Source organism: Phocoena sinus, chromosome 13 (assembly GCF_008692025.1).
Source record: "Phocoena sinus isolate mPhoSin1 chromosome 13, mPhoSin1.pri, whole genome shotgun sequence".
Lineage (NCBI taxonomy): Eukaryota > Metazoa > Chordata > Mammalia > Artiodactyla > Phocoenidae > Phocoena > Phocoena sinus.
The window spans coordinates 86,052,165-86,071,305 of NC_045775.1; the positions used below are offsets into that span (position 1 = coordinate 86,052,165).

General features: G+C 42.2%; 1 protein-coding gene across 1 annotated transcript in view; it reads left to right on the forward strand.

The window, feature by feature from the left end:
* The window catches only part of SLC9A4 (solute carrier family 9 member A4), a 57,622-nt gene extending 42,690 nt beyond the window's left edge, over positions 1–14,932 (forward strand). The window contains exons 9-12 of the mRNA XM_032652277.1: positions 4,408–4,504; positions 7,708–7,839; positions 8,592–8,679; positions 14,453–14,932. Of these exons, the coding sequence (XP_032508168.1) occupies positions 4,408–4,504; positions 7,708–7,839; positions 8,592–8,679; positions 14,453–14,808 (673 nt within the window). The 3' untranslated portion in view covers positions 14,809–14,932. The remainder of the gene's footprint in view (positions 1–4,407; positions 4,505–7,707; positions 7,840–8,591; positions 8,680–14,452) is intronic.
* Positions 14,933–19,141: the final 4,209 nt, after the last annotated feature.

Here is a 19,141-nt window from a genome sequence, read left to right on the forward strand (position 1 = left end):
CTCCCCACATCCTCACCTTTGAAAAGCAAGTTGAGAGACGAGCTAAGAATAGATAGCAATGAAATTGTCATTAACACCTGAGTGTTACTTCTCATCCCTTGCTTGCCAATGAATCAGAAACACCGTCACCTTTTTTACGTGGGGAACATTTCCAGGAGCGTCCCTGAGGGCACCTTTGTATAAACAGAAAGTTTTCTGCCGTATTTCTCAGCGAGCCTGTTTTCGTGGTTGGTTGGTTGGTTGGCGTGCTGCCCACTACATGGCTTTAAGGAAATTTCTGGTCCTAAAATGGGAATGTGCTAACAAATGTTTATTGGCAACACCGTGCCGAGCCATATGAGAGCCTGAGGCAGAAGAAATAATCGGGGATACTGATCTCGTCTTTATTTAAAATGTTGATATATCACTCATCATGGATAATTTTGCATTCTTTTATTTTCTACAACATTGCCTTCAAATCCTACTTCACTTGATTCCTGAACTTTGGGGCATCCCCTTAGCGAAGGGGAGTACTAGGGCACCTGTTATGTGCCACGGCCTGTGGAAGCAGACGGTCCCTGCCCTCAGGGAGCGCACCCCTGGAGCAGAGTCTCGATAGTAATAAAACAGGGCACACAAACATACGATCATAAAGCCCAGGGAGCTGTGAGAGGGTGAGAGGGAACCTCATCTGGTCCCCAGGCATTTGACCTGCTCACTGAAGGATGGAAGAGAATTAACTCAACGCTCAGCAGGAGGGCTGGACCCGGACGGATGCAGGCAGTTTAGACCCTGAGGAACTTCCTCAACCTTCTGCTCACTAGTGATGTAAGCACTTGGTCTAGGAATGTAGGGGCACTTATCTCAAATGAGAATCAGTCTCTCATGTGCTAAAATATATTTCGAATCTCTGTACATTACGTTGCACTGGTCATAAGCAGGTTTCCCAGTTCCTAACCTCAAGGCAATTTTTAAGCCGGTTTCATTTAGAGGATGCCCTTGTGTTGAGTCAATTATTTTTCAGACATTGACTCAAGATTGGTAAGAGAGCCTTCTAGGTTGGAGACATTTTTTCCCCCTATAGCCCAAACCGGTTAGTTAACCGAGGTGGGAGAGGAGATTTTTTAAACCGATATTTACTACAAGTTTAGTATTTAAGTTGCATTCATTTGATCTCATCAGAAATCTGTAGGACGTCAAGCAAAAAGGAATTCCTCTCCTAAGATCAAAGCAGTAATTTCTTAAAAAACAAACCTTCATACAATAATAGGAAAAAGAAGTGTGTACTCAGCTCACTTTTTGTGACTCCGTATGAAAGGATAACAACAAAACGCACATATATTTTTTTTCTTTAGAAGTTTAAGCAATTGTTCTACAAGAGGTTTAGATTTCCAAACTCTGTGACCTTCAGGAGAACACTACCCCTAGAAGCTGTCTGTGGCACACGGCAGACACTGCTGATTCTAGGGAATTCCTTGACTTTTACATACATTATTTTATTTGACTCTCAAAACAACCCTATGGAATAAATAGACTATGGACTTGGATTATTATTCTAACTCTGAGGCACCTTGCTTTACCCATGAGTAGGAAGTTCTTAGAAACATCAGTGGGTAGAGGCTCAAGCCGATTAAAAAATATTTGGTTACTATTAAAGAGAAGAGATATTAAAATATTTATAATAAAGATGTTAAAAAAGAAGAAAGTGAAAGATAAAAAATATTTATAGTAAATGTATAGGCATAACACACTAAGCTGTGCGACTTCAAGATATTGTCTTTAGAAATTCCCAAATAGTTACAATGTCATTTATTAAAAAGCACAAATTAATTTATTGCAGTTGAAGAACTTTTAAATTGATCACATAATGACAGGTATAAGTTCACAGTCATGCATTCTGACACCAAAGACACTAGTACGAAGATTCTGATGCCACGTTCACTTCCATGATGGAACGTTGCCTTGTAGGGAGCCGGGCCCACAGCTCTGCATTCTTCACTCGTTCTCAGTGTTGGTCACCTTGGTGACCTTTCTAAGAAGACACAAGGCAACCACATACACAGAAGAGCTGTTAGTACCATTGTTTACTTAGTGGGCACATCCTTCAGTCAACATACATTTCCCTGGATTTCATGTATAAAGCTACTAAAAGAGGATGGATTCTTCCAAATAAATCAGGAAATAAATAGTTGATCTTTTGGGACTTCGTCTTATGGCATGAAGATAACATCTACTAGATTTCACATCTATTGCTGTGTTTAGAACTGAAACCTCTTTTTACAGCATTATAGCATCTGATTTTTTTTTAAAAGTTAAGGAAAATGTGAGCTTTTTATTCAAATACATTTAGATTCAGATTTCCCCAGTTTGATTTCAATGACCATGAAATTACCAGTGGTCTTTTATTTAAGGTAATAGAGGCTTCTTTTATATCTTGTTCCAGTGACGAGACTTGCACTTTATAATTTTACTTTTTTGCCCTGGAGATTACTAGCATTCAGTTTTTCTGAGGATTGTATCTTTCCTGTACTCATGATATCATTTCAGGAGTGATTTTGCTAACAAAGTAGCAGGTAGGAAAGTCCATACATCAGTGATTGCCCGAATCAATCATTCATCTTTCTGATTCTATAGCTGCAGCTTCTCAGTGTGAATAAATACGAGGCAATGCTGCGGGGAACCCTGTACTGCACATCCAGCCAGCAGGCTAAATGGGCTTGAACTGAGTCTGGTCCTTCCCAGAGTGGTTCATTATAAACTGGGGAGAATGCCAAGTTAGGTTTCCTATCTCAGGTTTAACTTTACCATTTCCTTTACCCATAGTTTTTTCCTATTTGGTCATTTTATTATGAACACACAACGTGGAACTATTTGATTAGCTGTTGTTTCTGTTTAGCAATAGATTCCTTCCACCATAATAAAGGAATGTGTTCAGATTGTGGGAGTGCGTGGGTGTATCTAAATCAGAATAAATTTTATTTGGAGGACATTTAAACAGTTAGGTTGAAATGCCCTGATAATAATGTTTAAATCACCGAGGGTGGTAACTGAATATCAATGGTGTTGACGTTTGCAGCTCCGCGATATGGAAACTGGTTTCAGTGATTTTGTAGGAAGGGCATTAGTCAGTCGACAAATCGCATTGCTAAGTAAATGCTGGCGTCCTGTGATATCCAGTATCCAAGCCCTTAAAAATCTTTTACCCATTGTGCATTACTTACAAAAATATCCTTTGCTATTTATGACGATATCGCTACTAATGTTTGGGGAAAGGGACTTAAAAAGTGGCCTGTCTTGAAACCAATAACTTCTTGTCTCTGTGGTCAGTTATCCTAAGACCTGTGCAAGCAGGTAACAGCACATCAGCACACGTGTGCTTTTCAAAAAGCTGCAGCCAGAAAAGAAAAAGCATCACAGCTCTGTAAGGGTTTATACCAATATGTCAAGGGAGGTAATGGTACTGAAAGATGGGTTTAATTTTCTTTAGTTCTCCTTTTTTTGTTGTTCCTATGTTCTACAGGGAGCGTATATTATTCATACAATAAGTTTTTAGAAATTACCACCACTAGACCGAAGTGATTGAAATCAAAGATGTGTGTCACATGAGAATTCTGCACATAGCGATGTCATGACTGAAATCCTCGGAGGACAAATGTTCATTGACTGCTAACCTGGCCGTGACTTGGCTTTTGAGCCCTTATTTTTGGGGGGGGCGGGGAGGGAGGGGTGCTTATGGTGAAGAAGGCTGAAAGAAGTCAACCGCTTCTAGAATCTCAGAGGATCCAGTGTCTCTGAGCTGGCCTGATTTTCATGGTGGCAATGGTCTAATTCTCCTCGTAAGATATGATTTTAGTTTCTTACCATTATTCTTTAACCAGAGATAAAGTCCCTAAAGGGACAATTCCAAGATAAATGTACTTATAAAGGTACTCGTAAAAATTTAGTACCGCATAGATTACTGCTATTCAAAATGTGGTTACTACATGGTGTTGTCCGTGAACCTTGAAGGAATAATCTTATTTCTGTTGAATCTAACAGTGAAACATTTGGTTTGCCCTTTGTGGTATCCTTTCCAAAAATGTATTTCCTAATCATTGATTTTTATTGTTTTTTACAAACGTGTCTGTTCCTAATAGATACGGAGGGAAAAAGTAACTGGTTTGTCATGACTTTAAACTCCTTTTTAAAAATGGGTTAGAGAAATTCCCATATACAAGCTATAGGCAAAGAAGCCACATGTTCAAAATGTAAGTCAAGACACACACGCTGACATTTCATATGAATTTACTAAAACAACAGGAAAAGTTATGTTAAAAACATAACCTTTATGTTTATCAATTAGAACTCCTGAAAGTAAATTCATGCTTTTGTGGTCCCCTTGCCAAGATGGAAGAATAATGCTTGGCTTCCCTCCAATGATGTTTCCAGGGCCCAGAGGATACAAGAAACCAAAAGACTCTCCCCTGAAGATGTGGAGTCCATGAGGGACATTCTGACACACAACATGTACCAAGTTCGACAGAGGGTGTGTATAAGACGTGTCCCTGTTTCCTGTCCTGGGATCCAGTCCTCCAGGAATCAGTTCTTGTTCATGTTATTCTCTCCAAAGCAGTCTTCTTGATGAACAATTTCTCTCTGCTTAGTTTGGAGAACAGAAAGTTAATTGTTATGTTTCTGCAGCAAAATTGGCACCCATGGTATAAAGAGAAATGCAAATCCAGTTGCAGGCCCTAGGGGTCAGGCTGCCCTAGCCCTGCAGCCCCAGAGTTTTCCAGAACCAGCAGGGCTCCCTCCCCCTCCAGAGACAGAAAAGCAGTGACGCTCATCCACCACGGAAGAAAGATGGCCCCAGGATGCCTGTGATGGTGGAGTTGTCTCAGCGTGGTTGACTGTAATAGAGCTTAGAAAACTGAGATGGTTTAGATTAGAATAGCGAAACCACATTGCTGAAAGCCTAAGATAAAAAAGGAGACATTTCAGGGACTTCCCTGATGGTCCAGTGGTTAAGATTCCAAGCTTCCACTGCAGGGGTCATGGGTTCGATCCCTGGTCCGGAACTAAGGTCCCACATGCCGCTAGGCCAAAAAATATATATATATACACACACACACACACACACACACATCCACAAAAAGGAGACATGCCAGGCATAGTATTTTTCAATTTTGGAAAAGGGTATGGAGGCTATACTAGCACTTGGGACCTGGCCCAAAGTTCACAGCAAGAACATTTCAGGGACAGTAAGTGAATCCTCCTGAAACTTTGATTTAATCAAACAGTATTTTCATTTGTGTCCTCTAATTAGGAGTTCTTTAAGTTTGAGGATTCAATGGAACATCCCAATTGTTGACTAGGGTTATAAGTGAGTTAACTGTGAGGGCCTCGGTTTTGGTGACCAGGTCATGGGACTCCAAAAACTCATCTGGTCAAAACTCATCTTCTCAAGTAGAAGATGCTGAGGTCAGAGGAGTTGTTTTTCTGACTTGTTTAAGATCTCAAAACGAATCTGCGTTAAGAACCCAGGTCTGCCAACTACCCACCCACAGCTCTTTCCATGACTTCAGAATTACATGATCCAGGGCAAGGGAATGTTTTCTGGCTGCTGTTCCGAGAAGGTCAGTGATGAAGGGGAATGTGTCAGCAAAAAGGCCCTGCACCTGCTGGAGGAACCCAGGTCAGCAACACTCATAGCACGCTTCGAGTACATTCAGCAGCTTTCAAATCATTCCAGGTGAAACTGTTTCAGCAAGACTATTGCATTCCACCTTAGGTAAGTAGTTAAGAGCTTCCTGGTTTGAAGAATGCTGGCCAGCTTAGTGAGGGCTGGAGTCCAGAGGGTGCCTGGTACTCAGACTTGCCCCGTGGTGGTGGAGGTTGAGTTTAGGGAAAGTCCAGAAATAGAGAGAGAGATTCTGGAACTCCAGGCCACCCAAAAATGAGGCTAACCGTCCATTCTCTCTTTTTTATCAGGTTCCTAAATAATCACCTTTCTTCTTCTTTTATCAGTGCCTACTCAGACTGACCTCCAGGTTTCTCCCTTCTAAGCTGTGCAGGATCTCCCTTCCTTGTTGATCACGTAGAGCCAGTAGGTGATAAAAACTCCCACGGGGAGAACGTACATAGTAAACAGAGGGGGACTCCACCCCTGAGATGGCTTTTGCTTCCTCTTTTATTACTTGGGAGAATGAGACTCACCAGTCCTACCCTTTCTGTCTTTCCTTTCTCATCCTAACCTTTAAAAAATTTTTTTATTATATATTTTATTTAAACCACTATATCAAAAATATTATTTCAACACATCATAAGTTTTAAAAATTACCAATGAGATATTTTATACTCTTTTCTTTTAAATTAATGTCTTCAAAATCAGTGTATAGCTTATTCTTACAGCACATTACAATTCGGATTAGCCACGTTTTTTTTCCTTAAAGCCTCCTTTATTTTTCTTATTTAAAAAAAATTTTTATTTTATATTGGAGTATAGTTGATTAACAGTGTTGTTGATTGACAAAGGTGTACAGCAAAGTGATTCAGTTATACATATACAATATCTGTTCTTTCTCAAATTCTCTTCCCACTTAGGTTATTACAGAGTATTGAGCAGAGTTCCCTGTGCTACACAGTAGGTCTTGGTTGGTTATCATCCTGTCTTTTTTTTTTTTGCGGTACGCGGGCCTCTCACTGTTGTGGCCTCTCCCGTTGCAGAGCACAGGCTCCGGACGCGCAGGCTCAGTGGCCATGGCTCACGGGCCCAGCCGCTCCGCGGCATGTGGGATCTTCCCGGACCGGGACACGAACCCGCGTCCCCTGCATCGGCAGGCGGACTCTCAACCACTGCGCCACCAGGGAAGCCCTATCATCCTGTCTTTACGTAGTTCTTATGGCTCCTCTCCTCTGCCATGGTCCTCTTGCTCTCTTGAAGGAAAAACCAAAGGTGCAATCCAGGACAACTGTCTGTCTGCTTTGTTGCTAGTGGGAAGTCTACAGTTTTGAGGCTTGTCACAAAAGGTGACATCTGTAGTCCTCTAGTTTGGGTGAAAGAGATTCCCGTTAAGCACTTCGTAAACATCTGAGGACCATGCTGGTCTGTGGTTCAAGACAAATTTTCACTGGCCTCTGTGAAGATAAGGAAGACATTTTTCATAAAACTAAACTGATTCAATTTGAAAAACTGTTCTGTATCGAAGATCATGCCCGTCCTACTACTTTGGTTAAAAGACTTTTTCCTTTTTGAACGGATGATGGTGATACTAATGGGCTTATTTTTTTGTGCGTATCTTTGATTGGCAACATTTTAAAATAGCAACCATCTAGAAATTGCCAAAGTCGTTTTTAAATTCCCTAAAGACTCAGTAACCGCTGGCCTAGCATAACAAATGTGACCTGGGAAAGAGAGTGTGTGTTGGCTGGGGGGGCACCGAAGTCTGTGGGTACCTCGGGGGTGATCACTGTGGGAGGGTCACAGGGGACAGCGCAGCTGGGGGGCACTAGCCTGTGAGCCAGAGGCAAGGCTCCCACCGCAGCTTGGTCCTGATGCGCTAGCCCCGAGCACAGACCTTTCCTCCGGGGCCACAGCTTGTGCCTGTGTAATTGAGGCAAGTGCTCAGAGGACCTGAGCACCACCTTGCTTGCTCTACTAGTCTTTGTTCTTGGTTTTTCCATGGTCTCCTGAGGCTGGAAGTTGTGCTGAGATGTCTGTACATGTTTGACATCCCCTTCTTTCTACAGACCCTGTCCTACAACAAATACAACCTCAAACCCCAGACGAGTGAGAAGCAGGCGAAAGAAATTCTGATACGCCACCAGAACACCTTCAGGGAGAGCGCGAGGAAAGGTCACAGCCTGCCCTGGGGAAAGCCGGTAAGGTGGAGACACTGACTCACCTGAGCTGGGCCGGCCCGGAGCAGGGCCTTGTCAGGTGACTACCTCAGTATTTAAACAAACAAACAAAACCACTACCTCGTTGACAGAAAAAGACAAAACTAAGGGGGTACAGGACACCAGACACCCCCTTCTCTGGGCCTGGGCCCTTTGGAGCCCAAAGCATCGGTCCACAGGGTATGTGGCAGCAGACTGCCCTCCAGGATGGGTCAGTGACTGGAACACACTCCCTGGGCTGTGAGGCTGGACTAGCTCCCACAGTGGCCAGGGACTGGACATTCCAGGGGACCGTCCGTGGATGGGGACCCTGGCTCTAGGAAGCTTACTCCTCCCCCAGGGAGATACAGGGAGGAATTTGTTCTCCCCACGTCTCTTGGACCCTATCTTCATGGCAACCACTGTACATCTGAACTGCTCCATCTGAGGCCATATCCAAGCAATCTTACTGGGACTCTGAATGGAGGTTGGGTCTGAAGTAGCCCCTAATCTCTACCCTAATGTCAGTGGGGCTGCAGGAGAAACTTGGAGAGGTTTATCATGGTCTATTTTATCATGAGAGGGAAAGGACACATACTGAAGGCGGAGACATTTTGTTTTCCTTAAACTGAAGTAACTGAAAGGCAGTGATCCAAACACGATGCTCCAGAGTGGGTCTGCATCTCTCACTTTGTCGTGTGAAGCTGTCAGTTGCGTGGCTAACTCTGCTTTTTATTTCTCCTTGTTACCCACAGGCTGGTACCAAAAATGTCCGCTACCTCTCCTGTCCTTATAGCCCTCCTCAGCCAGCAGGCAGAGATGTGAGGGTAGCTGAGTTCACAGGTAACCTGCATCCCTGGCCGCTTCTCTTTTCTGGAAAGGTTCAGATGGTAAACTGTTTCAGGCTCGTGGGCCAAAAGGCAAAATCAAGAATATTATGTAAGTACATATATGACAAGAAAAAGAGGACACAGGTGTTTTATTTGTTGAATTCAGAACTATAGTGATGAACACTGAAATTTGAAATTCATATAATTTTTACTTAACAGGAAATATTCTTTAAAAAATTTTTTTTCAGCCATTTAAAAGTGTAACAACCATTCTTAGCTCAGGGGCCATACCAAAAGATGCATCAGAGGGATACACCTGGGGGTCATCAATTGCTGACCCCTGTCTTAGGGAAACATAAAACGGGCACTTCTTTGAAGTGGTGGGATTCTCCTGTGTTTTATAAATTAGCAGAATTCTCCAAAGTTGGCTAAATTTTACTAAAATAACTTCACCAAATTTACTGATTGGATGTTTCCCATTCAATACCTATTACTTAAATAGAATCCTTAGAGTTATTGAAACTGGCTATTGTGCTCATAAAAGCTATTATTTTTTAAACGTGTATATAAAATGATTTTCTATTAGCATAAAGTGGTGTACAATATATATGATATGCCATGTTCTCTAGTTTAATATTCCTAAATTTTTAAGACTTGGAATCACATTGGAAATTTGAATAAACTAAACACATAGGATTTGAGAATTAAATCTTTGAAGAGGGAATATAATTATTCCTTACAATGAAACTTTATTTTTTTCTGATATAAAATCAAAGTCAGCCAGTGGAGAAAAGCATAAAAAAAAATTTTAAAGCACTCGAAACTCCAACACCCAAGATAATCACTATAGAACATTTTGGTAAGCATCCTTCTATAATTCTATCTGTATCATCCTGATCTCTACCCTACCTGGACCTGATACAAACAAACAAACAAAAAAATCACAAACACACAGCAAGGTATTATACATAAACTCATAATACAGTCATTGTTTTTCAATATTTATAAATTGTCTAGTTCACTCAACCATATGTTGTGGACATATTTTAGTATCAATAGATATGAACCTAGTAATCATTTCATGACTTAATAATAGTCAATTATATGAAAGCCCCCTAGCTTATTTAGCAAAATCCTTATTAACAAATATTTAAGATGCCTCCAATATTTAATGAATATAAGCAAAGATATCTAATAATTTCTTTGGATTACTTGTGATTGATGTTTGCTCAAATAACCAACTACTCCCTTAGTATATATTCCTGGAAGCAAAATTTTTAGATAAAAAATTACGTGTATTTAAATTTACCTTCAGCTCAACAGTGTGAGAAAGGTGATTTCTGAACGTTTTCAGCATCACTGGGCTATTTTGAGTTAACGTTTGAGTAGTCTACTATATGACAGGATAAAATCTATATAACACAGTTAATTCTCATCTGAGTCTTTTTGATTTTCAGTGAGGTTGAACATCTTTTCATATTTTTAGAGGCAACCATATTTCTTTCGAGGAAGTTTTTGTTTCTGCCGTTGCCCATTTTTTCTGCTTTTTTTTCCTTAAAACGAATTTGAAGAACACCGTATAACACGAATATCACCCACTGTTTCATATTTGCTGCCAATAATTGTTCCTAAAGTTTCACATTTATCATTTAGTTTTTAGATATACTTGTCTTCAAATTCTTGCATTCTGATTCACCAAATCGGCTCAATCTTCCACAGAAGCATTAGAAAAATGATTCACCAAGTAATTTAAAATCTAGAACTTTCATAGTTTAATTTTTTCAATTTCAAGCCAAATGGCTAATAGTTATTTTGATAATAAAGATATTTATCTTTGTGTAGGTTAAGACAGAGACACATTTCAAATTGTTTTCAAATGGCCATGCTCCTGCACCAGCACCTTCTTTTCCACTTTTGTTGTGCTAGTCATTTACCCCTAAACTAGAGAGTTCGGACACTTAATTCTGTTTCATCGATCTAGTCACCTATTCCTACGTCACACTCTTCTAAGTAGTATTATTTTATGTTAAAGAGAACTATAATACAAACAAAAGCAAACAAAACAAAAGAACACCAAGCATAGGGTGTATGATAGATTAATTTTTAAAACTCTTCCTGGTACAAGCAGCTGGTGCTATTTATGTTGCTTGAGTGATAGAGAACACGAAAGCCTCACAGTCACTTCTTGAGATGAATGTCAATATCACAAGCTACGGTAGCAAAAAATAACCACACAGCAGCCTCAGCTGAGCACTAATGTACAAACACGTTATAAATAACATGCAACGGGATAGTAAAAGAATACTACACCTTACAAAGTAGGACTTATCCCAGAGGTGGGGTTGTTTAACATTTGGAAAATGCATTTACATTATTCACCAGATTAATAGGTCAAAGCATCCTTTCAATAGATGCCCTAAAACGCATCTCACTCACGCTTTCAATAAAAATCATAAGATCCTAGGAAAACACATATAGGACTTATATGAAGACAACATAAAACTCTCCTTTTCCATGCTTCATTTCCTCTCTGTAAAGAGGAGAATGTTGGTACCTCCCACATACAAAAGTGTTGCCCTGAGTGAAGCCATTTGGTGCAGGTAAGACTCTTAGAACAGTGCCTGCAACCAAGTAAGTGGGCAAGAAATATTAGCCATTATTGATTTTATTACTAGTGAGGGGTATCGAAGAAGACTTGACTTGGGTAGATAGGGGTGTTCTTGAAAAGAAGATGGTACTTTAGAAATGCCAGTTCTGGGCTTCCCTGGTGGCGCAGTGGTTGAGAGTCCGCCTACCGATGCAGGGGTCACGGGTTCGTGCCCCGGTCCGGAAGGATCCCACGTGCCGCGGAGCGGCTGCGCCCGTGAGCCATGGCCACTGAGCATGCGCGTTCGGAGCCTGTGCTCCGCAGGAGAGGCCAGTGAGCGGCCCGCGTACCGGAAAAAAAAAAAAAAGAAAGAAAGAAATGTCAGTTCTACATGAGTTAATCTAGATGTGGAATGAAATATTAGTCCCAATGAATTTTTTTTTTCTTTCAAATGTGCTCAACTGGTTCTAAATTTCATTAGGTGAGGAGAAACAGTGGGTAACCTGGAAATCTGTGAAGGAAAAGTGAGACTTGTTTTATCAGTTATTCTTAAGTTTTAAAGAATTATAATAATAATCAGGATTAGACTGAGATAGTCCTCCATGGGTATCTGGGCAGAATTATTTGCATCCACCTTCTCTCCAAATCTGAAGCCTTTACGCACAAGGACAAGGTCAGGGAATGGCTGGAGGGGCTCTAGGGGAGGACGTAGAGGGAGGTGTAGCATCCATCAGGCAGCCCCCTGATGTCCCCCGCAGCTAACCAGGCTGTGACGTGCAGAGCACTGTCCCTCTTCACTCTCCCCTTGTCCTCCCGTGTTAGGACACCCCTTCTCTAGATGTCTGGGTGCTCCCTGCTGGATTGCAGGCTCCACACATTCCTCCAAGCTCCTTTGCCTTTGGGGCTCCCTTGGTGTTGTAAGTAGAGAGGTCCTGCCTGGACAACCCTCCTAGAACCCAGGAGCACTGGGGAAGGTGAGCGACTTCTGTGGGTGGAGTGTGGTGATGGTTGCCCTACTATGTGAATGTATCTAATGCCACAGAACTGTACACTTCAAATTCATTAAATGGTAAATGTTATGTTTTATGTATTTTACCACAGTTAAAACGAAACAAAACAAGACCACGGGGAGGGCAAGGTCTGGGTCTCTAAACAGCCTTTGTGGTATCAGGTGTGCGTTAGGCTCAGCCCTGCCCTGAGCAGAAACCCTTTCCCTGTCTCTCCTTCACCCACCCCCCGGTGCCCGTGTCCAGAGGTTAGAGCTGTCAGCCAGGTGGAAGGTAGAGGAACAGACGCTCAGATTTTGCTGCAAAGGTTTCCATTGATCTCTCCCTCGAACTGCACTGCCTGGCGCCAACCTGGAGGAGGATAGGAGAGCCCCCACCCTTCCCCCTTCTGCCTTCCACTTTCCAAGCAACTCCTTCTTCCCGTTTTGGATGGATCTAGTGACTTAAGTTGAGTGGAAGCTTGCAAGTCACCTGCCCAAGCCTCTCCCTAGTTCTAGGACCCCACTTTTCAGTAACCAGAAGGTGGGCAGGAGATGCAGCTGGAATCTGTCCTCTGAGGGGGACCTTAGCTCAGAAGGATGGTTGGAAACCAGGAGGGGGGCTGAGGGGAGACAGAGGAAGGAACGGCTCTTGGGGGAAGAAGGAACAGCTGTTGTTTTCTTAGCGTTTCAAGCGCCAAAGCATCAAGAGGAACTCTGGTTCCAGACCAGATCGTAAAGCGCAAATTAAAGGGAAGTCCTGAAAAAATGGCCAAATATTTTAACTCACTTTTTTCTTTATTCAAAGCAGCTGATTCCCCTCCTCCCACCTCCCACCCCCTCCTGAACTTCCAGACAACCTTCTCAGGACAATTTGGCCACAGTTTTGGAAAAATAGAATTGAACAGGATATTTGAAGTTTTTCTGATGTCCCACATTCCAAACACATTTTGTCAAGTATAAACCTGTGTACATATTAGTTCTAGCTGTGAAGTTTTTGTTTTGTTTTTTAGAAGGAAGTAGAGAGTGGGAGAAAGAACCCTATTTTAGATTTAAATATAGATGTCTTAAAGTACCTAAGTTTTCAGGAGAATATTTAAAGGGAAAATACATGTATAAGGTGAGAACTTGAAGAAATGAGAAGAAATGAGATTTCTGAAAAATCCTCCCTTGAAGGCATGTGCACAGTGAAGGAGGGAAAGACGACGTCCCGGACGTGGTTTAGGTATCTGGAGGGGACATGACATAGGTACCCAATGGCTGCCCTGCACTCTTGATGGAGCTTTCCTGACCCACACACAGCTTTTATAAAGGAGACAGGGACAGCCTGGGGAGGAGCAGATGCCAGCTTCTCAGACAGGCTCTGCTCAAACTGCAGCCCCATCCTCACTGTGTGGTACTGAAAGTCACTTAACCTCTTAAAAACCTCAGCCTCCCCACCTGCGAGGTGAGGCTCACAATTTTCCTCCTCTCAGAGTGCTGCTGTGAGGATTAAATGGCATAACATGTAACGAGATCAGCACCGTGACAGCACAGAGTAAGTTCTCAGTAAGTGGACGTTCCCATCCTTCTCGTTGCCGTCGTGGGCCAGACGCACCCTGTGCACGCCTCACGTCCTCTGAAAGGAAGGCATCACGGCTGTTTTGCTACTCGTGACTCTGCTGTGGTCCTGTCCCATCCCTGTTTCTCTAAGATTAGCTATTTCAAGGTCAAAAGGATGAAACTCAGATTTAATGATTTCTGGTAGCCACCCATTAAAAAACAAACCTAGAGTTAAAAAGTGAAAAAACCAAAACAAACCAAAAAACCACAAACAAACCTAGATAAAATCCACCCTTTTCATATCATAGTACCTTGGAACCTTCAGTTTAGCGTTGGTCTTTGACAACACAAAGCACCTTTTTGTGCTTTATGGCTAATGGATCTGATTTTGTGAGAAACACTCCCTCATTTCCCTGGGAGGGACCAGCCGGATGCACAGGTTTCCGTGCATTTCTGTTTATTTCTCACACCACGTCTATAGCTTCTACTCCACCCCACCTTGGGGTAGCAACCTCGGAAAGGGAAAACCATGCTGATGAGAAAGGTGAGTGAGTGTAGGAGCTGGAACAGCAGGAGGACTCTGCTTCCCTCTGAGTTCTCTCGCCTGGATATGAAGTCTCCACTCTCTGATCTTAAGTCCTCTTCTTTCCTCCTTCAATTATCCTTTCCCAGATCACGACGGCAGTGACGCAGAAGTCCCCTCCATCATGTTCAACACACACTCTCCAACGGGGTCACTTCAGGAAGGACGACAGACACAAGAAATAATCCCGATGAAGAACTTACACAGAGGAGGGAAGCCAGCCCACTTGGGCTATCAAAGAAATAGGACCCAAGAAGAACAACTGGGCGGGGGCAGAAGGGTGGTTTTGAGGCCCAAACCGCTCTTTCACGCAGTAGATGAGGACTTCGAATCTGGGGAGGAGAGTGAGGAAGAGGCCTCAGCCATTGGGTCCCGATGGTCAGCTGAGCACAGACCCGGCAGGGACCTCCAGGGATCTCATAGCCCTTTGCTCCAAAGCAAGTAATGTCACGGTCCACAGGATTGTGTTGGGTTTTTCCAGAGTCCATGTTCCGATTACTGTGAAAGAAGGATGTTCAGAGTTCTGAAGAGAGCAATTGAGTTTTGTTCTTGTTTATTTTTATTTTTTTGATGTGGACCATTCTTAAAGTCTTTATTGAATTTGTTACAATATTGCTTCTGTTTTTTTGTTTTTGTTTTTTATAGTTTGGTTTTTTGGCCACATGTGGGATCTTAGCTCCCTGACCAGGGATCAAACCCGCACCCCCTACATTGGAAGGCAAAGTCTTAACCACTGGACTTCCAGGGAAGTCCCTTGAGTTTTGTGTTTGTTCGTGGTTTTGGGAAGCTATTGTGACTCTCTAAGAGGCAAGGAGATTCTTCAGAGGACTGGGAACCGACTCGCAGTCTCTTCCACATTCTTAGCTGTGCTTAGCTGTGCTTTGTAGACGAATTCCCTGTGAGAGACAGACGTCAGTCACCCCAGGGGTTATTCACTAAATGTGTCATTCATGTAATTTATTGAGGTACAAACATGATTGGTCAGTAATTCCCCTTGAGGGCTTCCCTGGTGGTGCAGTGGTTGAGAGTCCGCCTGCCGTTGCAGGCGACACGGGTTCGTGCCCCGGTCCGGGAAGATCCCGTATGCCGCGGAGCGGCTGGGCCCGTGAGCCATGGCTGCTGAGCCTGTGCATCTGGGGCCTGTGCTCTGCAACGGGAGAGGCCACAGCAGTGAGAAGCCTGCGTACCGGAAAAAAAAAAAAAAAAATCGGACACACATAACAAACGTATGGTTACCAAAGGGGAACGTGGTGGGAAGGGATAAATTAGGAGTTTGGGATTAACATATACACACTACTATATATAAAATAGATAACCAGCAAGGACCTACAGTATAGCACAGGGAACTCTACTCAATACTCTGTAATAACCTATATGGAAAAGAATCTGAAAAAGAATAGATACATGTATATGAATAACTGAATCACTTAGCTGTACACCTGAAACTAACACAACATTGTAAATCAAATGTACTCTAACGTAAAATTAAATTAAATTAAAAAAAGAGGAAAATGTTAAAAAAAAATCCTACAGCTCAAAAAAAAAAAATCGGACAAACCTATTTCTATTGCTTGCCTGAATGGTCTTGGATTTCAGTGAATTCTGAAGTTGGGTAAAGAGGCATTTCCTTGTATTCATCCTATGCAGAGGCTTTCCACCTTAAAAGGGATTCCACATGTTCTCTGGTGTTTGGGATGTGGTAAATGTCCTTATTTATCCTCCCCAAACCTGCCATGGGAGCTCTTCTGTCTTTAGTCAACTGGTAAAAGAGAAACATAGGCTGTAGAAGGGAGTCTGCCATGACAAAGTGCAGATGAGATTCTAGATACTTTACTGTTCTCCCTTCATGCTTTTCTCTCTCTCATAACAGCCATATACTTCTGTGCTTCTCTTCTTGGAAGAAGTTACAGGGTCACAGGTGGTAGAGCTGTAATGACCACCTGAGTTCAGTGATTAGAATGACCCTTCCTACATAGGGGGTGAGTGCTGTGACAGATGTGTGGCAAAGCTCAGGTCTTCAGCCTGCAGGGAGGTTTGCAGAATACTCTTCACCTACTCGGGTGCCTGCCACTCAAATGATTTGGCTTTTTAGATCAATATAGTTTGTTCAGAGCTCTGGCTCCAAAGCCAGACCACTTTTAGCTGTGGGACCCTGGGCAACTTAATTATCTTCCCTAAGCGGAAATTTGCCAATTGATAAAATAAGGTAATAGTTTTATCTACCTCCCAGAATGATCGAGAGGATTAAATAAGATAATATCTGTAAAGTGCTTACTTAGCTCAGTGCTTGATCATTAACGGCTATAATTATTTAGGCTAAAATATACGTGTTCATGAGAGAGGACATACATTGGTTTAATCACATGAAGAGTGATAACAGACATCTGAGACCTTTCTGAGAGGCAGTTTGATGGACATAACAAAGGATACTTCGGGGCACTGGGAAGAAGATGTGACAGAATTAGAGAGCATTGAAAACCATCATCACAGCTCGACCCGCTCGAGTCTCCAGCCATCCATCAACCAACAGCACAACCAGAAATAAGATCTGGATATGGATTCATGTTTTTCAAGCAAAGCTCATTTATGTTTGTGTCATTACCTCAAAATTACTGCATTTCCTTGCTTTGGAGTTACCCTGGTGTCCAATTCTAATCATCGTTGATTCTCAGAAGTCAGGGAGTTGAGAAGCCCTGTCTCTGCATATTACGACAGGCACCCAGTGAGAAAGGGAAAACTCTTTTTTGGAGAAACATCAATAGGTTTTCATTCTTCAACTTGGAATCTTTCCTATACGGGGATCTGTCCTCCAGAAAAGTGATTCCCTTAACTTATAAATATTAACTAAAGAGATAGGTGTTTAAGAATTTTAAGCACGGGGAAAAAAATACCTTCTAGCCATAACTTTCTAAAATTAGGAAAAGTTCGTTTTTAATAAAAAAAATCAGCGAATGTATTGATGTTGTCTAAAGTTTTTGCAAGTATATTTTATCCATGAATAATACGGGTGGTTTCTTGTAGTTTTCAATTGTTCTTTCCTGACTAAACTCTGTCAAGTATCTTATTTCTAACTCTTCCTGAGAAAACCCAGCCATGCAGACAGAAAGCTCCCCTGTTAGAACATCAGTCACTGTTAATTGTTAATTGGGCCATAAGCCAAGGGGAATAAAAGAGATGCCTGCCTCAGTGCTAGCTACTCCTCTAATTAGCAAGGGATATGTTGTTTCATCTGGCCACAGTATTTGATTTAATAAATTCTTTTTCTTTCTGAGACTCTAACCAGCTTCCAAGCCAGGGATGCTCAAGAAGTATGACAGGTGAGAAGTCACAACTTCCACCCCCCAGGCTTCTTACTCAACAAGGTAACTGGAACCACGTTGTAAAATGAGCCAAGGGGGTCACTACTCTGTTTCCAGGCAGAGTCATACAGATCGCGAATCAGAATGGTTGGTCCTAAAATCAAGGTACATACTTCGTGTGCTAAGAAATCAGGCTTGACTAGAACAGTCATAATAGGCAGCATTTACAGAGCACTTACTACATGTCGGGCACTATTCCAAATGCTTTTTATATGTAAATGCAGCATCACCCCATCTTTGTTGTGTTGCTGTTGTTTGTTTGTTTTGGGGGCACACCGCGTGGCTGGCGGGATCTGAACCTGTGCCCCCTTCAGTGGAAGCTTGGAATCCTAACCACTGGACCCCCAGGGAATTCCCAGCATCAGCCCAACTGAAGTGAAAGGATACAGCTTTAGAGAGATGCAGTAATTTGTCCAAGGTTTCCCTGCTTCCAAGGAAGACCTTGGAAACCAGGTCTGTCTGGTTTATAGTCATTGATGTAAACTTTTTCCCTGAGAAGAATTGATAAGTGTCTCAGATCCACACATCGTTACATTTCTCAGTTGGGAAGGATCCAATGGGAAGAAACAGAAACTCCACCCTGCCAGAAAAGAACTTTGCTTTAAAATGGAAATAAATACAGTGGAAGATGATGTGATTTTGAAAATCTGTTTTTACAAACTTAATAGATGATCTAAAAATCAGATGACAAGCAAGATTGATCATTTGTGTCATTAAGATTATTTTCTGAAGACAAATAAAATGTTTTGTGAGTGATTTAAACCGAGTCTCTTTGGAATATCAATTGTATGTTGTTTCCAAAGACCTTTATTCTTGGTTCCCAAATGAGGTCCCCAACCAGGCAATCTCCACAGCCCTGGGCGGCTCTGAAACACTGCACTGTGCTATTTACTTACGATGAAAAGATAATCCGACAACCCACTGAAAGGATGGAAGACGGCAGGGAGAATGACTTTGACTGTATACTATTTAAATAGGAACATATTCTTGGTAACTGTACCATTTATTGAAAGCGTACTTTGTGCCCTGCTTTTCACTAAGAACAGTACATACACATTGTTAAACACTGAATTCTTAAAACAATCTTTAGAAGTAGTTATTATGATTGTTATCCCCACTTTGCAGAGAAGACACTAAGTCTCAGAATAGCTTTCACCAAGACACAGAGCTGGTCCAAGTTTTCATGGAAGACACACAAATGGCGGTATATCTACGTTGAGAGCTGTCTGACTCCAGAGCCCCTCCCTCCATCCACTAAGCTGTAGTAACAGCCTCCTAGCTGTTGCAAAGGATACACTGAGTAACCTGAAAAGATGAATATGCCTTCTACCACCACCATATGGATTCTTAAGATCACTTCACAAAATCAAGTAATAGTTTTGGTCTTGTTTATGGACTGGACTACTGCCACTTCCCCAA